The sequence below is a fragment of the Monodon monoceros genome, unplaced genomic scaffold (genome assembly GCF_005190385.1).
Source record: "Monodon monoceros isolate NGI ecotype Baffin Bay Population unplaced genomic scaffold, NGI_Narwhal_1 Super_Scaffold_1, whole genome shotgun sequence".
Classification (NCBI taxonomy): domain Eukaryota; kingdom Metazoa; phylum Chordata; class Mammalia; order Artiodactyla; family Monodontidae; genus Monodon; species Monodon monoceros.
The window spans coordinates 671,511-695,360 of NW_021703765.1; the positions used below are offsets into that span (position 1 = coordinate 671,511).

Sequence of the window (23,850 nt, forward strand, 5' to 3'; positions counted from 1 at the left end):
AAACTGAAACACTCTGAACCCCCAGTGGTAACATCTCTGAAAGTCTCCAGGCCTCTCAAACGTCCCCTGACCTCTTACACGCATTTGACTAATGGCAACGTGGGACTCCAGGCCCCCCACACCCCAACTCTGGCTCCTTCGGGGTCTCCAAAGGCCACTCCGGGATGACGGCCACTGTCCTTAATATCAACTTGTCATTGCTGGGGACACTGGCTGAAGGGGACACAGATCTCTGCAACTCTCTGTGGGTCTTGCAAATAGAAGGTTCTTCTAAATGGCTGTTGTGCACTTGGTACGTAAGGACCTGAATCACGTTCCTTTTGCTCCCGTTTAAAGAAGAAGAGGCTGGAGGCCGCGTCTCACGCCCCCACCCCCCCGTCCACCGAGGAGTGACGCTGGTGCCGCGTCGGCGCTGAGTGCCTGCGGTTTCCACCCGTTACCACTGGCACCATCACCCCGCCCCCAGGGCCGAGGGGTGGACCAGGCCCACGGTCTCCCAGAGCCACCAGGAGCCCCACTGTGAGTAGGTGTTAAGCGGCCTGGCTTGGCCTGGCCTCCAGGCTGGGGACGCCGGCTCGTGTGACACAAGGAAGGGAGTCACGCGACCTCCATCGGGGAGCCCCCTGGGCCCCAATCTGAATCCCCTGCTCCTGGAGCTGCTGCCACCATCCACTTCCCACCAGAAAGCCTTTCGTGTCCTACTGAATCTCTGTGCTTCCTTCACGCGGGAAAAGGGTGAAGGATCTTTTCTGACGCTTAGTTCACGGCCTGGAGCCTGGAGCCCACCTCCCCACGGGCATGCAGAGCCCGAGACGAACCCGAACTTCTCTCAGCCCGTGTCTCCCGCCCCCATCCAGGCCCTGCCCCAGCTGCCCGGGGCCCCTCCTCCCTGCCCGGCCACTGTGGTCACCTGCTCGGGGCTTCCCTGGGTACCCGCGAGTCCTGGGCAGTCTTTCCAGCACACAAAGGATTTCACAGACAGCCTCCCGCGCTTCAGCAAAAGCTGTGCCGCCCCGGAGCAGGCGTTTATGAGACCGCAGCCCTGAGCTCGGCACCACCGACCGCCTGCACACGCCTCAATACCAACCAAACCCGCCCCTGAGCAGGACCCAGGGACACCAGCCGACCCGCCAGTCTCCGCGGGTGCAGCCTGCCAATGGCATGTTTCTCCAGCACAGGAGACCCGGCTTGGAGCGCGGCTGACCGCGGGGACACAGACGGACGGAGGCCATTCGCACTGATTCGAAACCAAGGTCATCGCAGGGCTCAGGGCTCCGGAGAGCCTCACTCAGTCCCCACCACCCCTCTGTGCTCCTGATGGCCAGCGGGGCGGGGCTCGGGCCAGACCTGCTCACCCCAGGCCTCTCCATTTAAGCCGCTTCATCGGCCACTGCTACCACCACAGAGACTCCAGAACCCGCCTCTGAGGGAACGGCACGTACCACTTCGCCAAAACTCGGAGCCAGACCCCAGCAAGGCCCCGATTCTGCAGCAATTCGAGGAAAAACCGCGAACGCCAGGGACAGAGGAGTGCGTCAGGCGCCCCGGACTGGGGCCTGCCGACCCCCCGCAGCTGAGTGCGGGAAACAGAGATTTCTGCACCTGAGCCGGTTGGGAGGCCCGGAGTTGGAATCCGACCACCTCGGAGAAAGTACGTCAGGGGAGTCTGGACACTTGCTCGGTGATACCAAGGGATTCTCTTAAATCACATATCAGTGTCGGGTACGGTATCTACCGGTGTCATGATTCGTTTCTAAAACTGAGCCCCCATCTCTGAAAGACACGCTGAATATCGATGGGTAAGACTTCACGAGGTCTGGGATTTACCACCAAGTAACAGGTGTGGGTGTTGAGGTGAGGCAAGAGGACCACAGGTAATGAGTCAGTTAGGTGTGGGCGTGGCGGCCCACGACTAGTCTCTGACTCGTGTACAGGTTGGTTTTCTGTGATACGGAGCGAAACAGCAAAGCTGAGAAACAGGCACTCAAGTTACCACGGTGATGTTCCAGGGCCGGGAGCTGTCAGGGATTCACTTCCCTCTGTTTATCGGCATTGAAAAGTCTCCACAGTGAAGGATGTGAACTGTAAACTCCCCAAATCGTCTACTTTCTCACCTTCCTGTTCTTGCCCTGGTGAGCTCGGTGACTGAGTCAGAGGCAGCGACTTCCCTAAACTGGCCGCACTCGAGCCTGGAGCCCTTCCGGAACCTTCTCCCGGAAAAAAGGCCTTGTCCACTCAACGTCAGAGAACCACCGTGCACTGGACATCCCACCGCAAGGTGCCGCATACGAGAGCCTCAGCAAAGCCCCTGTGCTGTGGAGTTCTCCTTCCGTGTAGACACCCGGGAAGGGTGGCTGCTCTTTGGTTCAGATGGTTTGGGTAGAATCCTTTCAATTCTGAATTTTCTGAGACCTAAGGCTCACATGGACTTATCACTTAGAAGAAAACTGTAAAAGCTTTCAGGACTCTTCTGTTTCTAAAAGAGCTGAAGCTACAAACTCGGAACTTGGCAGGACTGAAGTCCGCCCGAATGAGAGAGAACCAGAGCAGAAGGGGAAGGACATCACCCCAACTTTAAAGTAACACGTCTTCCCAGGGTCGGGAGCCCATGGCCGCCTAACTTACTAGCTTTGTTTTGTCTTTTCCCCTCTAATTTTAAAAAAGGTTATCAGCTCAGTTCTCGGCTGTTTAATCAAGCAGGGTCTCCGGGCCGCCAAAGGCTCCCGCGGGCCAAGGCTTGGCCGGGACCACACACCTCGCCCCAAGGTCCACCCAGCTCCCCCCGGGGCCCCTGAGAGGCATGGGTGAGAAAGCTCCTCCCATGCCAGAAAGGTCGGCCTTCCTGGAGGGCGCCCTGGAGAAGCCGACCTCTCCGCTGATGACCCCCCAGAGGTTCGCGGGCCGTGGGTGGCGTCCTCACCCACCCACCCACCCTCCCAGGGAACAGCCCTCGGGGAGGGGCTGGCTGTGATCCACGAAAGGCCAAAGTCCTTTGGGGCTGGGCTCGCACGTCTGATGGGTCTGGAAGGGATGGGACTGGGGGGCGGGCCTCAGACAGGAACTCACGCCCGGGGGTCTCGGGTGGTCACCCCCAGCTGTTGGGACCGGCTTCCTCTGCACTGTCACTCAGATGGCGCTGAGGGGACTCGGGGACAGGACTGGCCACGAGGAGGACGGTGGCCTGGAGGAGATGCCCTGACCACTCCTGGAGGCTGGAAAAGTGCTTTTACGGAGACGTTGGTGGGTGAACAGGGGGCCGAGGGATAGAGCCGGGCAGTACGATGCAAGGAGGCGGGTGAGGCGAGAGGAGGGAGCCCCACGTCGGGTGCTGTAGGCAGGGCCCCCGTACCTCGAGATTCTGCGGCCAGTGACCTGTCCTGAGGCCCAGGATCCCCCCCCCCCCAAGAGGCCCTGTCTGGGTCACACCAGTGCCAGATGCCTCCTTGCTGCCACCTCGGCCCTGACTTGTTCCCGACTGGTCCCCAACTTGTCCCCATGCCCCGGGGACTTGTGGGGGGGCATGGACGGGGTGTAGTGCCTGGTGCATGCTCGGGAGGTGGGCATGCTCGGAGGCTCTGCCAGGCCCAGGTCTGCTCAGAAATCCAATTCAAACTCAGTCATGGACCTGGAACTTTCAGAACAAGAACAGCAAGGCCACTGTAGAGAGATTCTTTTTTTTCCTTAATGATCAATTCAGGAATTTCATAAGAATTCGTTGCTTTTAGTGGCTCCACCGAACAGGGTGTGGAGAAATCCAAGGGGCTAAGACTTCCTTCCAGCTTTCTGGAAAACTGCCGTCATCCTTACACTGCACCACTCATCCCCACGCCGCCCCCCCCAAAACAGGCCAGTTTCACGTAAGCCTCTCAGGCCCTGCCGTCCAGACTTGCATCCCGACAGTTCCCACCGCCCTGCACCTGCACGGGGGGAGCCAGGCAGCCTCCAGGACCCCCAGGCAGACTGGACCTGGCCCCTCTCCCGGGCAGACAGCCACCTGGGGTCTCCTCCTCGGCTCGCAAGAGGGCAGCATCGCTGCGGGGCCCTCCTCTTACAGAGCCGGCCCTCTGTTCTCCAGGAAAACAAGCCCTCCAACTCCTAAAACCTCTCCCGAGAGAAGACACGTCTAAGAACACCAGATGCTCCTACAACTCAATGTGGGGGCAGCCCAGTGGGACACAAAGAGCTCTTGTCCAGAAATCCAGCTGAGGTGGAAAATAAGCTACTTTGGAGGAATTTCTCAAACTACTGGGGCAGCTTCTCCTGACCCAAGACTAGACAACTGCATTTGCACCCAGTTCCTCCGTCCCCGGGGACCAGAACTATCTAGACAAGGGAGGACGCCGCCTTTCCCTCACGTCCACTATTGGAGTGGAACAAAGGGCACAGGGAGGGCCCATGCCTTGGATGGGTGGATGGATGTCTGGGTGGATGGGTGGATGGATGTCTGGGTGGATGGGTGGATAGATGGGTGGATGGAAAGAAGGGTGGGTGGGTGGATGGAAAGAAGGGTGGGTGGGTGGGTGGAGGAATGTTTACTTGGTGAGGACCCCCGTGGGAAGCTGAGCTCTAGGTGGTCCCTCTGCTTCTCCACTGACCCTCATGTTTGTTACAGGGGGCTGATGCTAGCGAGTTTGTGACTGTTACTGGGCCCCAAATGCCTTTTCAGATGCCGCTAGAGCCTGCTGCTAACCAGTCATTACAGAGCTTGAGAAAGCTCAGATGATACCTGCCACACTGCTTATAAAAACCGAGAAACAGAATCGCCGAGCTAGTGTAGGATGGGGCATAAATAAGCCATGAAACTGACACTCGGATTTGATTTCTACCCAGAGATGCCAGGACCGTCAGGGGGCAGCTCCCAGAGTTCACCCTTAATCTGTTTTAATAGGGGACCCACAGGAAAACCTGGACAGTCATGAAATAGTAACCATTCCATTTCCAAACTCTAAGTTTAAAACAGACTTCAGGGGCTCAGGACGTAATAAATAAGCTTCTCAGATCATCTACAGGAATGTACCTGCATCAGGCACGTTGCTCCCTGAGGACTAGAGAAGCTCACGGCCCCAGCGAGGGTCTCGCTGAAACAGAGCTCAGCCTGTGGTCAGGCCAGAGGAGACCCCGTGCCCGACAGGCACAGCCCGCTGGGCGTTGCGCTCGTTGCCGTGCTCTCTGGACACCAAGAGCGAGTGACCGCAGCACCCCGGACTCCGCCTCCCCCCACCCCCTGTAACATCCGACTTGAAATAAAACAGTGGGACGCCAGTACCACCTACAGGTGCATGTCCAGCCCCGAGACGTGCCCCCGCAGTGGGGGACTCACGGCCATCACTGGATCCTCCCAGCCTCGAGCCCTGCAGTGACCACACTCGTCCCGCACCCCCAGACTCGGCAACTGGAGCCTTGCAGCCTTTTGTCTTTCGTTTTGTGTCTAGCAATTTCCAAGTGCCTCAGTTTCCCCATCTGTAAAGTGAGACCCATCCACGCCTCCCGTGAGCTCGCTGGCCCCGAGCCCAGGTCCCCGGGGAGGCATGCTGAGGCCACAGTGCACGCACGTCCCGACAGCCCTGCAGAGCTCTGGGCTCAGGGGAAACAGGCATCATCACGGTGTGACTGCCCTGCAGGTGGCTACGCTCACCTGTGGGAAGTGACTCTCGGAAGAGAATCAGGCGTTCCCAGGGGCCCCGGGGCTTCCAAGACTTGAGCAGAACAGTCAGATCCTGGAAACAGCCCGCTTAAATCTACATGAAGCCTGAGCAGGGAGAGGACAGAACCGTCCACCTCAACAAGCCTGTAAAACAACGTGGCCGGAGTGACAAAGGCACCGTCGCTGAGAGCACTGGAACGCAGCGCGTAATTAATGCACCGCTTCCGTGCTCCAGTCGTGAGGGCTTTCGCAGCCAGTGCCTGTTGGGCGCTCAGAGCACAGACGAACCTGGACGGGAAACCTCAGAGGGAAAAACAACATGTGGGCTGCTTTCTTTACCGAAAACCAGCTAGCTCAGTGCTGTGGGTCAAGCCCCAGCTTCCAGAAGGTATTTTATTTTATTATTTTATTTTTTTGCGGTACACGGGCCTCTCGCTGTTGTGGCCTCTCCCGTTGCTCCGGACGCGCAGGCTCAGCGGCCATGGCTCATGGGCCCAGCCGCTCCGCGGCATGTGGGATCTTCCCGGACTGGGGCACGAACCCGTGTCCCCTGCATCGGCAGGCGGACTCTCAACCACTGCGCCACCAGGGAAGCCCCAGAAGGTATTTTAGAAGCATTTATTTAAAAAGCAAAGCCCATCATGACATATAAATACAATTTTGCTCATTAATTTTCACGGAAGGCCGAGTTTTAAAGCTGCCTCACGATTACATTTCAGTCTCCGGCAGGACTGTCCCCTTGTTTCCCCGGAGGCCCAGCCCAGGTGTGCTGCAGGTGCCCGGGGTCCCCGACGAGCACCCCACACTCTCCTCGGAGGAAAATGTCTGAGCAGAAAGCAATTCTGTTGTGTCTGTGGTCACTCGTGCGTGTCGTCACTGGACACTTGCTCCTGGTCGAGTCTCCTCACGGTTTGGAAAATCTCAAGATTGGAGACCCGGGAAGGGGCCCCGGGATAGGAGACCCCTGAGCGCAGCAGCCCCGCCTTCACACGCACATGGGTGGACGGCCCGGTGGGAGCAGGACCAGGCCAGGAGCTGACCGGTTTCGTAGCCGAAACTCTGCGGACATTCGGATTATCTACAAAATCAGCCAACATGGCAGATCTCAATGGCTAGACTTAAACATCTGTGTGTAAAGCCACAAAGATTCAAATTATTTTATCCTCTCCAGGAACGCAAAAGTACTTGAGATCCTCTTTCTCCTTTTCATGGCTAAAAATAGACATTCATAGAACAACATCAAAAAGAGAAATCAGGGCTTCCCTGGTGGCGCAGTGGTTGAGAGTCCGCCTGCCGATGCAGGGGACACGGGTTCGTGCCCCGGTCTGGGAGGATCCCACATGCCGCGGAGTGGCTGGGCCTGTGAGCCACGGCCGCTGAGTCTGCGCGTCCGGAGCCTCTGCTCCGCAGCGGGGCGGGCCACAGCAGTGAGAGGCCCGCGTACCGCAAAAAAAAAAAAGAGAAATCAGGGCCTACATCCTCCACGGACACCTTAGGGGAAGGGCCCTAAAGGTGGAGCAGAAGCCTCTCCCTCTGCCACAAATCCACAGGTCACAGCTGAATCTGCAAGGCTAATTTTTCCAGTTGGAAGTCAGTACACAGAGCACCTTTTCTGGCGTCAGCTATGAATTCTGGGAAACCAGAAAGAGCCTGCCCCGCGGGGATGAGGGTTTGGGCCTCTGAGACCACATAGTCCTGCGGCAAGAAAGCACAACTGCAGAAACACACAGCCCGGGTCCTGCACTCAGACTCCGAATTCACCTGCAGGAGCCTCTGCAGGCCTGTGGCCAAGGTCAGCCTCTGGCCTCATGAGGACCTCTGTCTGCGGGGCTCCCACCCTCCCCGAGTGCCACCAGCATCCTGGGAGCAGGACGCGGACGTCAGAGAAAGGTCCCAGGCTCCCCGACGCCCCCCGATTAGAGGGAAAACTCGTCAGGGCTACGGGGAGCAGGGGCCCAGCCAGGGGCGCCTCTGGGGTGAGCTAATCACGGCGTGAGTCCAGCTCTACCTCTTATTAGTGGGGCCTGAACACGTGACCCTGGCGCTGGGTCTTGTAAGCAAGTGCTCAGGGGGACCGTGCAGAGACCTCCCCACAAACTGTCTTCTTTTTAAAGCTCGCTATCAGTGAGCTTCCTTTTTTTTTTTGGTAATCTTTCAAAAATTTTTGTTAACTTTCCGGCCGTGCTGCATATGGGATCTTAGCTCCCCAACCAAGAATTGAACCTGAGCCCCCTGCAGTGGAGGCGCAGAGTCTTAACCGCTGGACCACCAGGGGAGTCCCCAGTGAGCTTCCTTTTGTGATCTTCAGATGATGGGGCTGAGGATCCTTTGCCAGGTCAGAAAAGAGAAAATAACCCAGAAGTGACTGACTGGTCCAAAAGCCCGAGTGGGCTGGCCCGATGGAGACCACCGAGTGCAGACGGGCCGGGGCCAGGGGTGCCCCAGCGGAACGACGTGTAGTTGGATTTGTTACCAGCCTCCAGCTTCATTTAATCTTATTCCAAATTAGGATACACTCTGAAATATTCAAACAACTTATAAAATGCAGTCAGAGTCAGCAGTAGTTTCATCGGACTTTTGGAAACTAACAGTTAGACACAGCATAAAGGTTATGGATGTTATTAAAATCATCGATTGGACCCAACAACCTAAAAGAAACCCCGTCTGAAATACTGATTTGGACACGCAGCCCCTCGGGTCACTGAACCCAGTAGCCCCAAGTAACCCTGTTCATCGCGTGCCCTCGCCCCTGAAGAAAGTCTACTCTTTAAGTACTCAAATCACAAAAGCAAAGTCTGTCTACAGGAATTTAATTCAACACGTGTGCTGTTGATGTCACAAAAGACTCACCTTAAAATGCTCCGCATTCCCAAAACTAGTTTCCTTTTAAGTATTATACATTCCTCGTGTAACTTTGCCCCTTTAAAGGCAAATCCAGAGGTTATGCCGGGCACAGACAGAGACATTAAGGCCTCAAAAGTTGGGGCTTTCCCCGAGCCTATTCTAAAGGAAACACAAGTTCACTGGACACACACAGCGAGGACCCTGGATATGGACCCTCGCCCAGGGCAGACGCTCAAGTACGTTCGCTTGAACCAACGGACGTTTAAACTTTAGCTCCTTTGGGACAATACAACGTCCTCTGAAAGCCACCACGGAGAAACAATCCACCGGGAGTGGGAATCGGCCGGTCACCTCCACCCTCACTGCCACAGCCGGTCGTGGGAGCCGTGTGGCACCGTCCTCGGCGGAATCGCTTTCTCGTCCGCAGAAAGAAGCGAGGTGGGAAGACCGTCCCCTTCCTGAAGAGGCTCATGGCCTGTCGGACGTGAGCGCGGGGGACACCTAAAAGTAGCCGCCTGCGTTTCCCAAAAGCTTTAAGAGCAGAAGCGTCATATTCTCTGAGGCCCTAAAATAAGTCTAAACTCTTAGGTAAAACCCATGAACTTCTATCCAACACCGTTGTCGGTTTCACAAACCTTCTGTGGGAAGAATTTAGCATCATTGCGTGGCCCCGTGGGCCCTTCAGAAGGCTCTGCACACAGGGCGAGCCGCGCATGCTGCACAGACAAGAAGACCCCAAAAGGGCAGTGAGCCCACGACCCCCAAATTCCTTGGGAAGAGGATAACGCTGCACACTTCTCATTAAAAAGGTCCTTTCACTGGCAAGACAGAAGTAGAAGTGCCCAGAGGTGCTGCACCACAGGCTGGGAAGTGGATCTGTCCCGATAAGCCGTCCACCCCAGACGTCGGAGCCTGGCAGCACTGGGCACCCCGGCTGGGCAGCCCGAGACCCCATGGGCAGGAAGTCTGGCCACCTTCCCGGCAGGTGAGTGCCTCGACCTCTCTCTTCTCCCGTGGCCTCCAGCCGCCCACCCCACCCCCACCCCCTGCACCAGCTGACGGGATCACACGGAAACACATCGCCAGGGACCAGGAAACATATTTTGATGTGGAACCAAAACAGAGGGAAAAGTTGACTTCAGACCCTCGGGGGGAAGTGTGGTGCCTTCACAGCGTTTGTTGGCGTGAACTCACACCTCGCCCGGAGCTCTGGGACCAAGAGATAAATGGAGCAGGGCACTCAACCAGGGAATCATCACCGAGACCCCGGAGCAGACAGCAGGCAGCAGCTCTGCGTCCTGACGCAGGACGACCCCCCAGAAACACCCGCGTTCCCGCAGGTTCCCCGTTGCTGAGGTCCTGAGGAAGCCACCCCATCTGCCACCGGGGGTCACAGGCTGAGCTGGTCCCTCCAAAAGTCCCAGGTTGAAGTCCTAACCCCAGGACCTCAGAAGGCCACCACGCTTGGATGTGGGGGTCTTTACAGGGGCCGTCAAGGTAGGGCAAGGCCCCTGGGTGGTCCTGGTCCAAGGACTTCAACGCCGGTGCCTGGATCGTAGACTCCAGGCCCCAGAACCCTGAGGGATAAACGCCTGCTGTTTAAGCCGCCCCGTCTGTGGGGTTTGGTCACAGCAGCTCCTGGAGACACGGTAGCTACCTTTGCACCTGCAGTGATGATGTGGGTTCACTGACGCCCCGTCACGGTCCATGAAAATGAGAAGGTCCTAAACTGTGTGTGGGCCTGTGTGCTCGAGCAGGTTAGCTTCAAAACCTTCTTCTTCTTAAGTAATAATTATAAAGAGAGGACAGCTTGCATAAACAGTTTTTATATTTTAAAACGCCTCCAAATGGGTTTTTAAAATTCCCACATTTATGAATTAAATCCAGGTTCTGATTCCCAGTCCACGGTAATCCTTGCTTCTCTACCTCTCGACTCCTAAATGTGCCACCAGAAAGGAAGTATTCACCGTCCGATGCTTTAGAAACTTTCATCTCTCATACTGTTTCTTTGCCACAAACTTCCAAAAAGGTTTAGCTGTGTTCATTCGGCGCCTGGAACTACATTATCCACTGGCGCTCTAACTAACTCATGTGTGCTTTAGTTGTGGAGAAAAAGAGGGTCTGAGCACAACAGAGAAAATTCTGAAACAAATGAAACCCTACCGATTTGCTCTCCTCATCTAACGGGCACAACGGCTGGAAGGCACTGGGCCCTACCATGCAGTCTTGCCGCCAGAACAAAAAAGGGAGCAGGGACAAGAAAACACTGAGCCTCGAATACCTGAATCTACAGGCAGAAGCCTGCATGCCTGTCACACACGCCTCTTCCTGGAGAGGCCCCCGCAGCCCCCACGGCAAAGGCCATGCACCTCCTGGGAAGGCCCGTGTGCACAGTCTACGCCTGATAAAAATCCTGGAGCAGAAAGCACTCTGCCAGGGGTCATTAGCGGCCCACCTGTCGGGAAAGCTGTTTAGTTAAAAATAAAAACCCCGGGCTGAGTAAGTGGACCCAACAGAGCACCGGCAGCCCCGACGCTCGGAGGAGCTGAGGCTCCCGCCAGGCAGCCCGCCTCCTGGGAGGAGAAGGCTGCGCTGTTTCCAAACGCCGGCGGGCGGGGCTGGTGCGGGCGCGCTACTCCGGGGAATAGCGGAGCCGAGGTCCCATCTGCACCGACAGTGCAGTGACGGCAATTAGGTGTGAGCAGGGAAGCCAAAAACACAGACACGAGCGTCACTTGGTTTTATAGGAAACAAAACAAAAACTGAGCCCACGTGTCGGTAAACCCTTGTGACGGGCTGACTCCTGTCCCCAAAGGTCTGACCCCGCTCCCCCCTCTAGCACCTCGGATATGACCTCACCTGGAGACAGGCCTTTAAAAAGGAGAGAATTCGTGAAGGTGAGGTCTTCGGGGTGGTCCCTCGACCAACACGACTAGGTCCCAACAGAGGGAGATTCGGACACAGACACAGGCCGGGAGAAGGCCGAGGGGTGTGAAGGCAGAGGGACGCCAGGACAGCAGCAGACGCGGCGCTGGAGAGCGGGAGATCCTCCCTGAGCCTCGGACGGAACCAGCCCTGCTGGCACCCGGGCCTTGGGAACCCGCTGCCGCGGCCCACGCCCGCCTGGACCCGCTTACCTGGTGTAGGACGTTGGGGACCTCGGCCGGGCCCACGGGTACAGGTGCTGCGGCACCGACAGGTACTGGTCGCAGAAGGCGCCCTTGCGGATGTGCTGGAAGGATGGGAACTCCTCAGGTGGGAAATCAGACGTGGGCGGCGTGGCCCCCAGGTCCTCCCCGGCTGGCTCCACCTTGAGCGCCACTGAGGGCGAGTGGTCCAGGGCGGTCCTGCGGGCCTTGACGGGGACGCCGTCGCCCAGGTCCAGGCTGCCGTCAGTGCTCAGGGCGTTGATGGCGGCCACGATGGCCGAGCCGGCGTACTGCGTGGTGTTGCCCAGCCAGGCGGCGTCGGCGGCGCTGGCCCGTGGCGACCCTTGCGGGGACGGCGTGGGCGAGGGGTGGGGGGAGCAGGGCAGCTGCCGGCCGTTGAGGCCGTGCTTCCGCTTGTTGCAGGGGGACGAGGGCCTGGACGTGCAGGCCCCCAGCCAGCTCTCCTCAGTGACGCTGGTGCGCGGCGACGTGGAGGGCGAGTGCCTCGGGGACCCGAGCAGGCCGCAGGCCCCCAGGCCACGGGGGAAGCCCTCCTCGGGGTCTGTGGTCTTGGGGGACACGCAGGGGGACTGCCACGGGGACGTCTGCGGGGACGCGTACGGGTACGAGAAGCTGGACTCGTAGGACGAGGCCTCGGAGTTGCAGCTGCGGGACGACAGGCTGCTGGCCGGGCTCAGGCACGAGGGGTCGCGGTAGGCCTCCAGGCTGGGCAGGTTCAGAGTGGCCGTGGACGGGGACCGCTTGGAGCTGGGAAGGACGTCTTCCGCGTCCGCGTCATGGAAGAACTGGCCGTTGCCGTGGTGCAGCCCCAGGTAGGAGGTGATCTCGATGCGAGGGCTCTCCAGGGCTGGGGCCCCGTTGGGCCTGACTCCGCCGGAGGAGAGGAAGTAGCTCGAGGGCCCGCCGTCCAGGGCGGCCCCGTAGCCTGCGGTGGAGACGCCCGGGGCCGAGGTCTGCAGGCCGTGGCACGGGGCTGGCAGCGAGGGGTGGGCGGAGGAGAGGGGCAGGCCAGAGCCGATGCCGGAGGTGACGTAACTGTAGTGCTCTGGAAGGGAGGGGGAGACAGGTGAGGCGCTGGCCACGGAACCGCCACCCACGCGCTCAGGGACCCCGCGATCCGGGACCGGCCTCACCCCTCACCCCACAGGCCTGGCCTCCGAGATGGGCTCGCTACTGCTGCTCCAGCCCTGGGTCCCTGCGCCCCTCCCGGGCCCCTCCTTTCTCCACTCCAGCCACCGCCCTCTCACTTGGACACGCGCCCACCGGGGCTTCCCTCTGCGCAAACATCCTTCCCGCAGAGCCGCAGTGCCGGTCCCCTTACTTTTTTCTGCTTTTTCTCAAAAATCACATCCCCCACCTGCCCTACCCCAGTCGCAGCCCCCAGCCCAACAGGCGTGTCACCCTCCCCCACTTTCTTTCTTCTCCTCACGTTCACCATCTCCCCCATCACGTCCTGCACCAGCAGAACCCATGCCTCTGAGGGCAGCGTCGGGCCCGCCCAGGTCTACCCTGGTCCACCCCTGCCTCCAGGGCCCAGGCCTGTGCCTGGTCCACAACGGTGCTCCATCTGTCCAACCAAGAGACGGGCGGGCGGGTTTTAGACACGGGGGCCTGGACGTTTAAAGACGCTGTGATAGACTCATCGCCAGCGACAGAGAAAACACCCCAAGGGTTTTGGACGAACACATCGGTTCCGGGATCTCTCGTGTACCTTCTGATGGTGGCTCGTGGCCTAAGAATCCTTCTTTTACAGGAAAAACGAAGCAGACGATATTGAGGTACTGCCGTATATTAAATCATCATATATTGATTATAGCCTCGGTAAAATATGTTTTAAAAAAGTCACTACTAGTGTAATTAGTGATTTTTAGCAGCAAAGCCACACGTCTGGATTTCCAATTTGAACAGACCCTTTGTAACATGTGGGTACCTCATTATCGTGTGCCTAGAGCTGAGGCTCCCAAGGTCTCTGAATAATGGAGCTGCTCGTGGAAACCCTACACCACCTCCCGGGCCAAGCGCACCAGCCTGGAGACGCTTCATCCAATGACAGTGCCGCCCTTCCGCTGGGCTTCAGAAACCCACCTGGGCGGACCCCAGAGAATCAAGGGCCTCAAAGTACAGGTTCACATCCCATCGGATTTATTAACAGAAGTGGGTCCAGCTCCCCCAGTAGGGGGATATCTATTTCCATTATGGCTTATTTCAGAAGGAGCATACAACCTCCCTCTGGTAACCCAGACCCTTACGTCTTTGCTATCGAGAAGCTCTGGCTTTTACACTCTGAACCCCCTGCCCCATAAAACGCTGCTCTCTACCGCTCCCCAGCAGAGTGGCCCAGAGGGAACACAGGCCCCGGGGTCAAGGCCGGGCTGGCTTCTAGGGAGAAAGCATCAGTGTCGTCCAGATTGCAAACGGCCCCAGGGAGAGACTGAGCCGTGAGGAGGAGAGAAGCGAAACTGCAGCGGACGGAACCAGAAGCTCTGAGTGGGAGGCGGCGCCTGGGCGGAGGGGGGCTAGGCGGGTCCGCGGATATGCCCCCTGCAAGCCTCGTCACCCCCTCAGCCCGAGAGGGAAGGACGGGTGGCGCGACCAGGGGCCGGACCCCGACGCCAGCGCCCGACCCACCTGGGGCTGCCGGGCGAAGCTCCCCTCAACTGCCGGGTCCCCCGCTCACACCAACACCCTCGCAGGCCCACGGACACATTTAGCACAAAAACCGTACTAGAATGTTAAAAATCGGAGGACAGTCTTCGCAAAAATCACACAGAAGGTTAATAAGCCTGGAAAGGCATGTCCAGAGGAGACAGTCAAGACTGCTCAGAAGGAGGGGGCACGGGGGCTGCAGGCCAGGCCGCTGAGGCCCCGCCCGCCACGCGGTGACCCCTCGGGACAGGTGCGGACACCCCTGCCTCAGCCCCACCCTGTGCCTGGGTGAGCGGAGGCCCTGGACGCAGAGGAGGCCGGGCCAGTGCTGTCCAGAGGGACCCCGGCAGAGGGCGGGTGCGGATCCCACAGGAGGCCCCGGGGTCTCTGCGAGGGCAGGACCCATCAGGGGCGGCAGTGGTGTCAACACGGAATCAGTCTTCTCTCAGTTACCGTGGGAGCCTAAATGCTGCTGTGTGTTTCTTCCCAGAGGCACCTGGCCGATGCGCCGGGCAGAACCAAGGTCCCCTTCAGGCCACAGCGCGGTGGTACATTACACGGACACTACAGCCACATCCACAGACCTCCCACTAAGAGGGTCTCCCTTCACCGCTGGCCCAACACTTTCCAAACCATTCTAACCAGAACTGCCAGTTTGAGAAACAAAAAACCGTTCCCAGTACCTGTGTGGCTTCAGGTAAGTCAGATGTCGACCAAAAGCAGGCTGGACGGGCTGGAGTGTCCAGCACCACCTGTTGTTGTGTGACTGTGATGAGGGCTGCGTGGTCAGTAAGCAGAACATGAACCAATCGTATTCCATACGTCCAGGGCAGGAATTCCAGTAACGACACTTCAGCAAGTAGCTGTATTACGTTTGACGTGTTCCAAGGTCAAGTGTGAGTTACAGAGACCCTGGCTCGCTGCCCCACCCTCCGCCCCCCACCATCCAGGCGCCATGTGAGCTAAAGCATCGGAACCAGCATTTCTGGCATTTCTCAGGCGGCTTCTCATAACCGGCTCTCCAGCTCCACCTCAGCAAGTGGGGTCTTCACCCCGCCCGCCCTGGCTCCCCCGCAGGCCCGCAGCCCAACACATGGGCCCCGCCTCTGCCTGCACCCTGACACCAGAGGGTACTCGCCGGCCTGAACCAGCCTGGACGCGCGCCTTCCCCGGCCCACGGAGGAGGCCCATCCCAGCTCCTGCGGACAAAGAGCCCCGGGCAGCAGCTATGATGCAGCACGAGCCCCGTGCCTCCCTGACGTTCTGTCCGCAAGGGGACAACGCGCCAGCCCCCCCCCAGCTGAAAGAGGGCCCCAGACCCGGCCGCTCCTGGGAGCAGTGAAGGTGCCCCAGGCCTGCACCCTCGCTTCTGTGGTCACCGTGTGCTTTGAGCCCTTTCCTCCACGTGAAGTGCACAGGCCATCCGGCATTCGACGAAGAACGGACTTCATTTTAAAGACAAGTCACGACTCCAGGAGGGAAGCCCAGGCGGGACACGATGGCAAGCATACAAACTGTGCACAGAGCCCAGGCCCGGGTCTGCACACACCCTCAACGGGCCTGCCAGGCCCCTTCCCCAGCACCCGGAGGCCTTGGGGGGCCTTGCAGGGGGTTTAGTGGACAGATCCCATACTTCCCGCCCAGCTAGAGAATATTATGCAAATCTGTCATTTATTTTAAAGGATACAGCTGATCCCACCACTGATCTACCATTTGCTGGCAGGAAGGTAATTCCAAGAATTCAAAAAAATCCTAGCAATCAGCTTGGGGCCTCCCCACCACCTGCCCACGGGACTCAGCCACATTCGTGGTCCCGAGCCCGAGTCATGGCGGGGATCTGAGAGCGTGCCCGCCCCTGCCCCCGGCCCCCCGAGGGAGATGGGGAACAGGGGGTCCGCTGACTCCCAGGGCATTCCGAAGGGGGGCCTTTATTTAACCAAAGTCTGTCAATAAGCGCGATGCAACGAGGAAGAGAAAAACGTAAGCCTTTATAAGCCTTTATTAAAACACAAAAAAGACCACCTAAGCGTGTTTTCCTTAATTAAATGAATTACATAGCAAAAGCCTTAAGCGCCTGAACTTGATTCTGAGCTCAGCCACAGTCTGGTGATGGAAGTTCTCCCTTTTCGGACAAAACGTGTACAGGTAGGTCCCGGCCTGCCCAGGGCCTGCCTTCCTGCCGGGGTTGAGGGGGGGCATCTCTCCCCTCCCCTCATCCCTCCCAGCTTCCACTCAATTTCCTACCTAAACCGTAATTCAAATCTGAATTCTTTAACTATTCAAAGGGATTACGTTTACCTGGAATGAAAACATTTCCAGTGACTTTCCTGACAGCCGAGATGCTCACGCTGATGTCTGTCACATCGGCGGCCACTGGGGAGCTCCGCACCCGTTGCTCCCAGCTTCCGCTGCTGCCTCCAGAGCCCGGCTGCCTGCCCAGGAGATTCAGCAACGTACAGCGCAGGCGTCTAAGCAAATGCTGGGGAGAGCTTGTTCGAGACGGCTTGATATAGTGGACGTCCATGAAAGCGCGGCTCATCTCTGAAGCCATGCCGCCGCCGCCAGGTCCCCGGCGGGGGCAGGCGCAGAGACGGACGCCAGCGTGGGGAGTAGGGGTGCCTGGAGCCCGCGGACCGCGCATCGGCTCCCAGCGGGTCCAGCGCCCACTGCGAGCTCCATCCTCAGCTCGTTCAACAGGCCAGAGCTGGCGGAAGTATTTCCTCTCATTCTGAAAGCTCGTGTATTTCAGAACCACACAAACGCATCATCTCTGCACAACCACCAAAAAAGTCGATCCGTGTCCTTCCACCATGGCCGACTGCATCTCAGCAGGTGCCCGAGTGCTCAGACCCCTGCCCAGCGCCATCCGGGGCCTCAACGGGGACGCAGAGCGCACTGCTGGCTGCGCCCTCGCCCCTCACACGGCGGCCGTCTCACCAGAGACAGGGGGAGCCACCTTGCCCCTGCCCGCGTCCCCCGTCCGTCACAGACCCTGAGAGGAAGCCCGTCATGGCGACTTTGTTTTTCATTGTACGGAACACCCCCTTCAGCATTTGCTGGGGTTGAGCCGTAGGACACGAAGCTAGAAATAGAACTGGAAGCAGCCCGGCAGCCAGGCCTCCAAACGCCCCGCCAGGCCTCCTCTCCCCAGCCGTGGGCACTGCCCTCGCGGCAAGATTATACTCTGCAGGTAGTGGAAACAAAACAAAACACAAAACAAAAGAGACGCTCCACGCCAGGACCTTTCTGTCGGGAGCTGTTTACTGGGCAGGGCAGGAGCCAGGCCCGTGGGTGACAGACAGACACAGCTCTGAGGGCACCGGTCACCCCACTGCCTGCCAGGGAGATGACTTCCAGAGGCAACAAGCAGTCGTCCTCACAGGGGCCCCCTGCATCCTGACGGGGATGGGCTCCGACGCCCCAGCCTCACTGCCTTAGGTCTTCACCTTCCCAGGCCCCGCGTTTAAGGAATTAAAAACACCCCGTGGCCATGAGTTGCTGTGGCCTTCCTCTGACAAACATCACAGAGAATTAAAACGTCCTCTGGGACAAAGCAGCCCGCTGGTGGAAACATCTCTGGAACTTTGGGGCCGCTGAGCTGAAGGTGCAAGGGCAGGCACCTGTGCTAAGAGGCCAACGGGCCGCCTGCGCTCTGGGTGCCGGGCCCCGCGCCCTCCTGCGCAGACACGCGGGCCTCTGGGGCGTCCCCGCCATCACCATCACCACCGCTGAGGAGGGAACTGAGAATAAAAACGCCCCCAAGTCTTCACGTCGTCAGAAGATGCCCCCTTTCACACGTGAGCCGTGAAACGCCATCCTGCACAGTCAAGGTGGCCGCGAGGGACCTGCCCTCGAGGCCAGGAGGCCGAGGCCAGGCCCATTTCCTCCTGAGTTGCCAGGGCGACAGTCCCCAGCCCGGCGGCCAAAATAACTTAGAAAACAGGAGCCCCAGGCGGGCGGGAAGCAGGGCCACGCCCGCCGCCCGGCTGACAGCAGAGCAGCTATTTCCTGAGACCCAGAGAGAAGCAGGAGGCCCTCTGCCTGCTCCCCAGAGACGGAAGCCCACCGCCCAGCCTCCTCCCTAGAGGGGCTGGGAGCGCCCCAGGAGGGCAAGCAACACCCTGCCCAGCCCAGCCCAGGGCAGATTATTTTTAAAATTCTCTTTTCTTTCTCCCAACAAATGGTGGCTGACTGTCTATCCGCACCTGCCGAGCGCTCTGGAAATAAAGAACCCCAGGACCCATGGTCCCTTGAACACCCGGGTGCCACGCTTCCCAGCGCAAGAGGTGGCGGGAGTGACAGGGTGACAGGTGAGAAGATGCCGCTCTCAACTCAGAGAAAATCGTGACAGGGACAAGGGACCCCAAGGTCAGGGCTGGCCGTGTCCTTTTGAGAAAGTGCCCACTTTTGGTGAATTCAGTATCATCTCTAAGGCTCTGCGTCAGCTCGCTTCACAATCGATCTCAGAATTAGTCATTCATTCATTTATTTCTATCCAGGTTCATTCCGGAAATAATGTGAAGTCACTCCCGTCACCCATTAAGAGCTGAAGAATTTAATGTAACAATGTAATCATGAACTTAATAACTAATAGTTACAATATAATGTTAGTAACTAATAAGAACAAGAAGAAAGTACTTTATTCATAATTGCCAAAACGCAGAAGCAACCAAGATGTCCTTTGGTAAGTTGAATGGATAAATAAACCGGGGTCCATCCAGACAAGGGAATATTATTTAGCACTAGAGCCAGCAAGTCACGAAGAGACATGCAGGAGACGTAAACGCGTGTTGCTAAGTGAAAAAAGCCCATATGAAACGGCTGAGCACTGTGTGTCCAACTACGGGACATTCTGGAAAAGACAAAACTGTGGACCCGGGGAGCAGATCAGTGGTGCCGGGGGCTGGGGGAGGGAGGGAGATACAGGGGGAGCACAGAGGATGTTCACGGCAGTGAAAACACTCCGTATGACCCCATGATGGTGGATACGTGTCATTACACATCTGTCCAAACCCATAGAATGTACAACACCCAGAGTGAACCCTATGTAAACTACAGACTTTAGGTGATGATGTGTCAGTGTAGGTTCATCGACTGTAACAAAGGTACCATCTGGTAGGGATGTTGATAGTGGGGGAGACCGTCCCTGTGGGAGGAAGGGGAAATCTCTATACCTTCCACCCAGTTCTGCCGTGAAGCTAACACTGTTCTCAAAAAGTCTTAATAAAAAAGAAAAAAGTATGAGTGTTTCTCACATAAATAGATAAGAAGGAATGTTTTCTATCAACTTCTTCCTGACACCATGACAAGGGGAAGGAGCCCTTTCCATCTCTGCCCAGAGCTCTCTCCAGCTGCCCTTCCCCCAAAGCCTGGTGAACGCTGGGCCCCAGCTGCCAGCACCCCAGAGGCCTTCCTGCAGGAGGCTTTAATGGGACTGTGGTCCCTGGAGGTTGGGGTGGGGGCTGTATGCTTGGCAGTGAGGCTGAAAACGCACCTTGAGAGTGTTACTCAGCTTGCTGTCGGGGGGAGCAGACATGCAAAGAGACAGGGGGAGGCCGTGAGGCCTTCCCCAACTCTGGGAGCTTCCCAAGCACCAAGCGGGCAGCAGAGCCCCTGAGGACACAGGACGAGCATGGCAGTCCCTGTCCTGGACTGGCTTTCACACCCTGAAGAGGTCAGGAGTGTGGTCCACACATCACCAAGCCTCTCATCAAAGATATTTGCTAAATAGACTGAAAAGGGGGTTGGATACCAAGGGAGAAAGTCTTCTGGTGGAAACAACCCAGGAAGCCCAGCCAGGACCTGCGCACAGACAGCCGAACCCCAGCAAGTGCAGAAGGCCTTCAGGGCCTGTTTCTCCACTTCCGGCCCCAGATCTAGTGGTCGAGAGTCTGCCTGCCGATGCAGGGGACCCGGGTTCGTGCCCCGGTCCGGGAAGATCCCACATGCCGCGGAGCGGCTGGGCCCGTGAGCCGTGGTCTCTGAGCCTGCGCGTCCGGAGCCTGTGCTCCGCAACGGGAGAGGCCACAACAGTGAGAGGCCCACGTACCGGAAAAAAAACAAAAACAAAAACGAGCAGGACGTTGCACTTTTAAAAGAGGGGCAGTGAATGATACGGAAAATATTATACAGTCATTGCAGAGACGGGCGCCCGCCAGTGCCAAGTGTGCTGGGCTCAGCTTCACCACTTCACCGCCACGTGGGCAGGGACAGAGAGAACATCTTGAAGACAGACACAGAAAGAGGGCCGACAGGGGGCAGAAAGACAGGTCGGGGAGAGCCAGGCTGCAAGGAGGGGGCTCTCGGTTCCCTCCACGCAGGGCGACCCTAGGCACAGACTGGGTCTTCCAGTAAAAGGGGGCGTGATCATTCAAGGGCTTACTCTTATCCAAGAGAACACACCCTAGGGGGCTGGAGGGTTCCTTTATCTTCTGTTTAAGTAGAACCTTTATTTTTGACCGAGAAGAGAAAACGAAAGAAAGGCAAGGCCTCGGGAACTTGGTGGTCCGAGGTACCGGAGGCTAGTTCCATTGGAACTTTTCCTGGTGGGGGGGTGGGGAAGGGAGGCTTCAGCGCTGAGGGCACAGGGAGCGGGCGGGCAGACTCGGGGAGCTCGTGGCCCCCGCCCCGCCGGGACGTCCAAGTCCAGGGCCTGGCACACTGTCCCCTGGCGGGAGCGGCGCCCCGCCCTAAAGAGGAGGCCCCTCCAGCGGGAATGCGCTCAGGGCTCAGCTGGACTGCGGCCCCTAGCCTAGCACACTTGGCCGGGGGATCTGCCTACTCCAAAGGGGCCTCCCTCGCTACCCCGCTCGCCCCTCAACTGGACCCGCTGGGGAGGCTATGGGCGCTGCCCCCGCCCCTGGCGCCGCGGGGGGGGTCGGGGAAGGGAGACTGGGGGGCGCCCCGGGGCAGAGGGGCGGGAGCCGCGGCGCGCCTCCGGGCCCGCCCCTCCCGCCACGGATCCGGCCCGCCCGGCCCCGCGCCCCCTCCCTGAGCCCCGGCCCCGCGCGGACCCACCTGCGGTGGCCGCGGCGGCGCCCTCGTCGCTCTGGTTAAACTCGAAGAGGAAATCAAAGTCGAACTCCTGGTCCTCCTCCAGCCCCGTCATGTTGGGTCGGGGGTCAGAGATCAAAGGGTCGGGGTCCGAGGTCAGGGGTCCGGGGTCGGGGTCGGGGGTCAGGGGTGGGATCGGATTCGGGGTTCGGGTCTGGTCGGGGGTCGGGGACCTGGTTGGGGTCCCGGGTCGGGGTCCGGGGTCGGGATCTAGGCTGGAGTCGGGCGGGGTCCGGTGTCAGGAGTCAAGGCCTGGGTCGGGGTGCTGGACTGGAGTCAGGCTGGGGTCCGGGGTCGGGGTCGGGGTCGGGATGCCAGGTTGGGGTCGGGGTCGGGGTTAGGGGCCTGGAGGGGGTCCGGTCGGGGTCCAGGGTCGGGGCCCCGGCCGCGGGCACCTGTGGTCGAGGCGCCCGGGGCTCTGCTGCGCCCTGCGCTCGGCCGCGCGTCCTCGGGTAACGTGACTCCCGCTCGCGCCCCTCCCCCCGGCCCTCCCCCGCCGCGCCCCTCCCCCCGCTGTTTCCGGGTTTACATAAACAAGCAGCTTGCCGGCCGCCGGCTTCCGAGTTTTAAATAAACTCTCCCCGCGAGCTGGAGCGCGCGCCTTTCACTGGTGTCCCGGCTCCCGGCGCCCACACCCGCGCCCGGGGCCCCCAGGAGGCTCTCGGGGTCCGCCTCTCCGCGCGAGCGAGACCCCCGAGTGCCGCCCGGGTCCGCACTCGGGGGGATACGCGTGCGCCGGGGACTGGGGGGAGGGGACACGGGGTCGGTCCAGCCACCTCCGTCCGCCCCGCCGCCCGAGCGCCCCTGCGGCCGGAGCCGGGTGGGCAGGGGCTGGGGACGGGCGAGGACGGGAGCCGGCGGTGGACCCCCGCCCGCCTGCAGCCTCACTCCGGGGAGGCGGGCACCGCTAGCGGTGCCGGCTGGCTGCACCCGGAGGCAGCGGGTCGCGAAGATCAATACCTGCGTCCCGAGTTGCTGCTGACGCCGCACCAACCTACTGAACGTGCCTAGAGGGGCCTCCCAGCTGCCTGGCCCCTCGTAGGACGAGGATCAGCCCGTCTCGGTTGTTGCCGAGTCTACAACGCGCACGTCCAGCCGAAGCCCCGCAGCCAGGGCCCGGAGTAGAATTCCCTGGACCGCAGGGCTCGCTTTCAAAGCAGCAGCTTTCTTCCCCAACCCGCTGCGGAAGAGCAACGAACACAGGGAACACCGTTTTCCAGCCCCCAGAGCCCGAAAGAGGAAGGTGGGAGGTTGGTTGGGGCTGGGAGCGCGCTCTCCTTCGCACCTTGAGGCCGGGCTGCTTTACGCGGCCTTCCACTCGCAGGCTGATGCCCAGCTGGCACCCCTTCCTTTTTGGGACCCCGTTCACGTTAGTCCCTCAGATTCCTGAAACACGCGTGCACACGCCTGTGTGCGCACAAGTAGCCTGCCAGCCGCCCGTGAGTGACTCCAAAACTTTCCCAGGTTGAGGGAGAGCTCCGGGGGGGGTAGGGGGTGAAACCCAAGGCCGGGACACAGAGCAGCCCGTCCGCACAACAGCAGTATAAGAAGCTAGGCCCGCCTGAGCACCACCTCTCCCCAGGACTTTCTCCCAGGTGTTTGTTCTAACTGCCCGAGAATCTTGGCACCCTGTGACACCAGCATCTGCAAGAGCAAGGGAATGGTGGCCAAGACGGCGGTGTGAGAGGCTGAGGATGACCCGCGCGGGGGGAGTCGAGTGGGAAAGGAGGAGGGTGCACAAGTGTCCGTTTCTGCACCTCCGCTGCTAATCAAACGAGTCCTGCTCTCTGCCCCGCAGGCCCTCTGGCCCCGTGGGGATTGCTTTTTTCGGAAGCAGGTAACCTGGGAATCACGTGACCCCTCCCCCAAACCTTTTCCCTCTCATGACCCTTTCCAAATCGCTGGTTTTCTCCAGTGATAAACTATAGTTCACTTTGGCCTGATTTAGCTTCTAATAATAGTTCTATCTTTGAGATGTATGTTGGAGGGCTGTTTTGTTTTAGTTTGCTTTTTTTGCTGACCTTCAGGCAAATGGAAGTTCTGTTTTCCGTTCAGAAGCCACAACATTTCATTTTCTCTCTTTTCGGGTTTTTTTCTTTTTAAGTTCAGCCACCTTCTCACCCCCACCAAAAATTTACACACAAACAACAGCCTCTACCATCTGTTTAGACTAAAACTTCTCACTCAACTGTTCTGTCCAGGAGAAAGTGGGTTTACCCTTCCGGGTGCACCCGAGCCCCTCGGGGTCAGGACTTGGGTCTGCTTTATCCTAAGGCCGAGCTGATCCCCACCTACTTGCAGATCCCCCACCGAGGTAACCGGATAGGGTGGCCGTGTTTTAACTGCTCCTCTTCCCAGCACCCCCGTGCCATTCGTCTTGTAAATGGTTTGGAGCTATTTGCTAATTCAGCAGACACTCCCGTCTTGATGGAAACGTTTAGCTGGCGCTTCCTGTCAGAGGCTGCCGGTGCGCACCGGGCCCAGAACTCCAGC

At 59.0% G+C, this 23,850-nt stretch overlaps 1 protein-coding gene across 4 annotated transcripts in view; it reads right to left on the bottom strand.

The window, feature by feature from the left end:
* NFATC1 (nuclear factor of activated T cells 1) overlaps positions 1-23,850 on the bottom strand; it is a 103,014-nt gene that overhangs the window by 76,615 nt on the left and 2,549 nt on the right. For 2 of the 4 annotated variants that reach the window (XM_029232705.1, XM_029232691.1), the window contains exons 1-2: positions 21,322-21,680; positions 11,626-12,703 (exon numbers count right to left, since the gene is read on the bottom strand). In XM_029232705.1, the coding sequence (XP_029088538.1) occupies positions 11,626-12,703; positions 21,322-21,412 (1,169 nt within the window). In that variant the 5' untranslated portion in view covers positions 21,413-21,680. Of the gene's footprint in view, positions 1-11,625; positions 12,704-21,321; positions 21,681-23,850 lie in introns of those variants that run through there. The other 2 variants (XM_029232698.1, XM_029232683.1) reach the window with 1 other exon arrangement.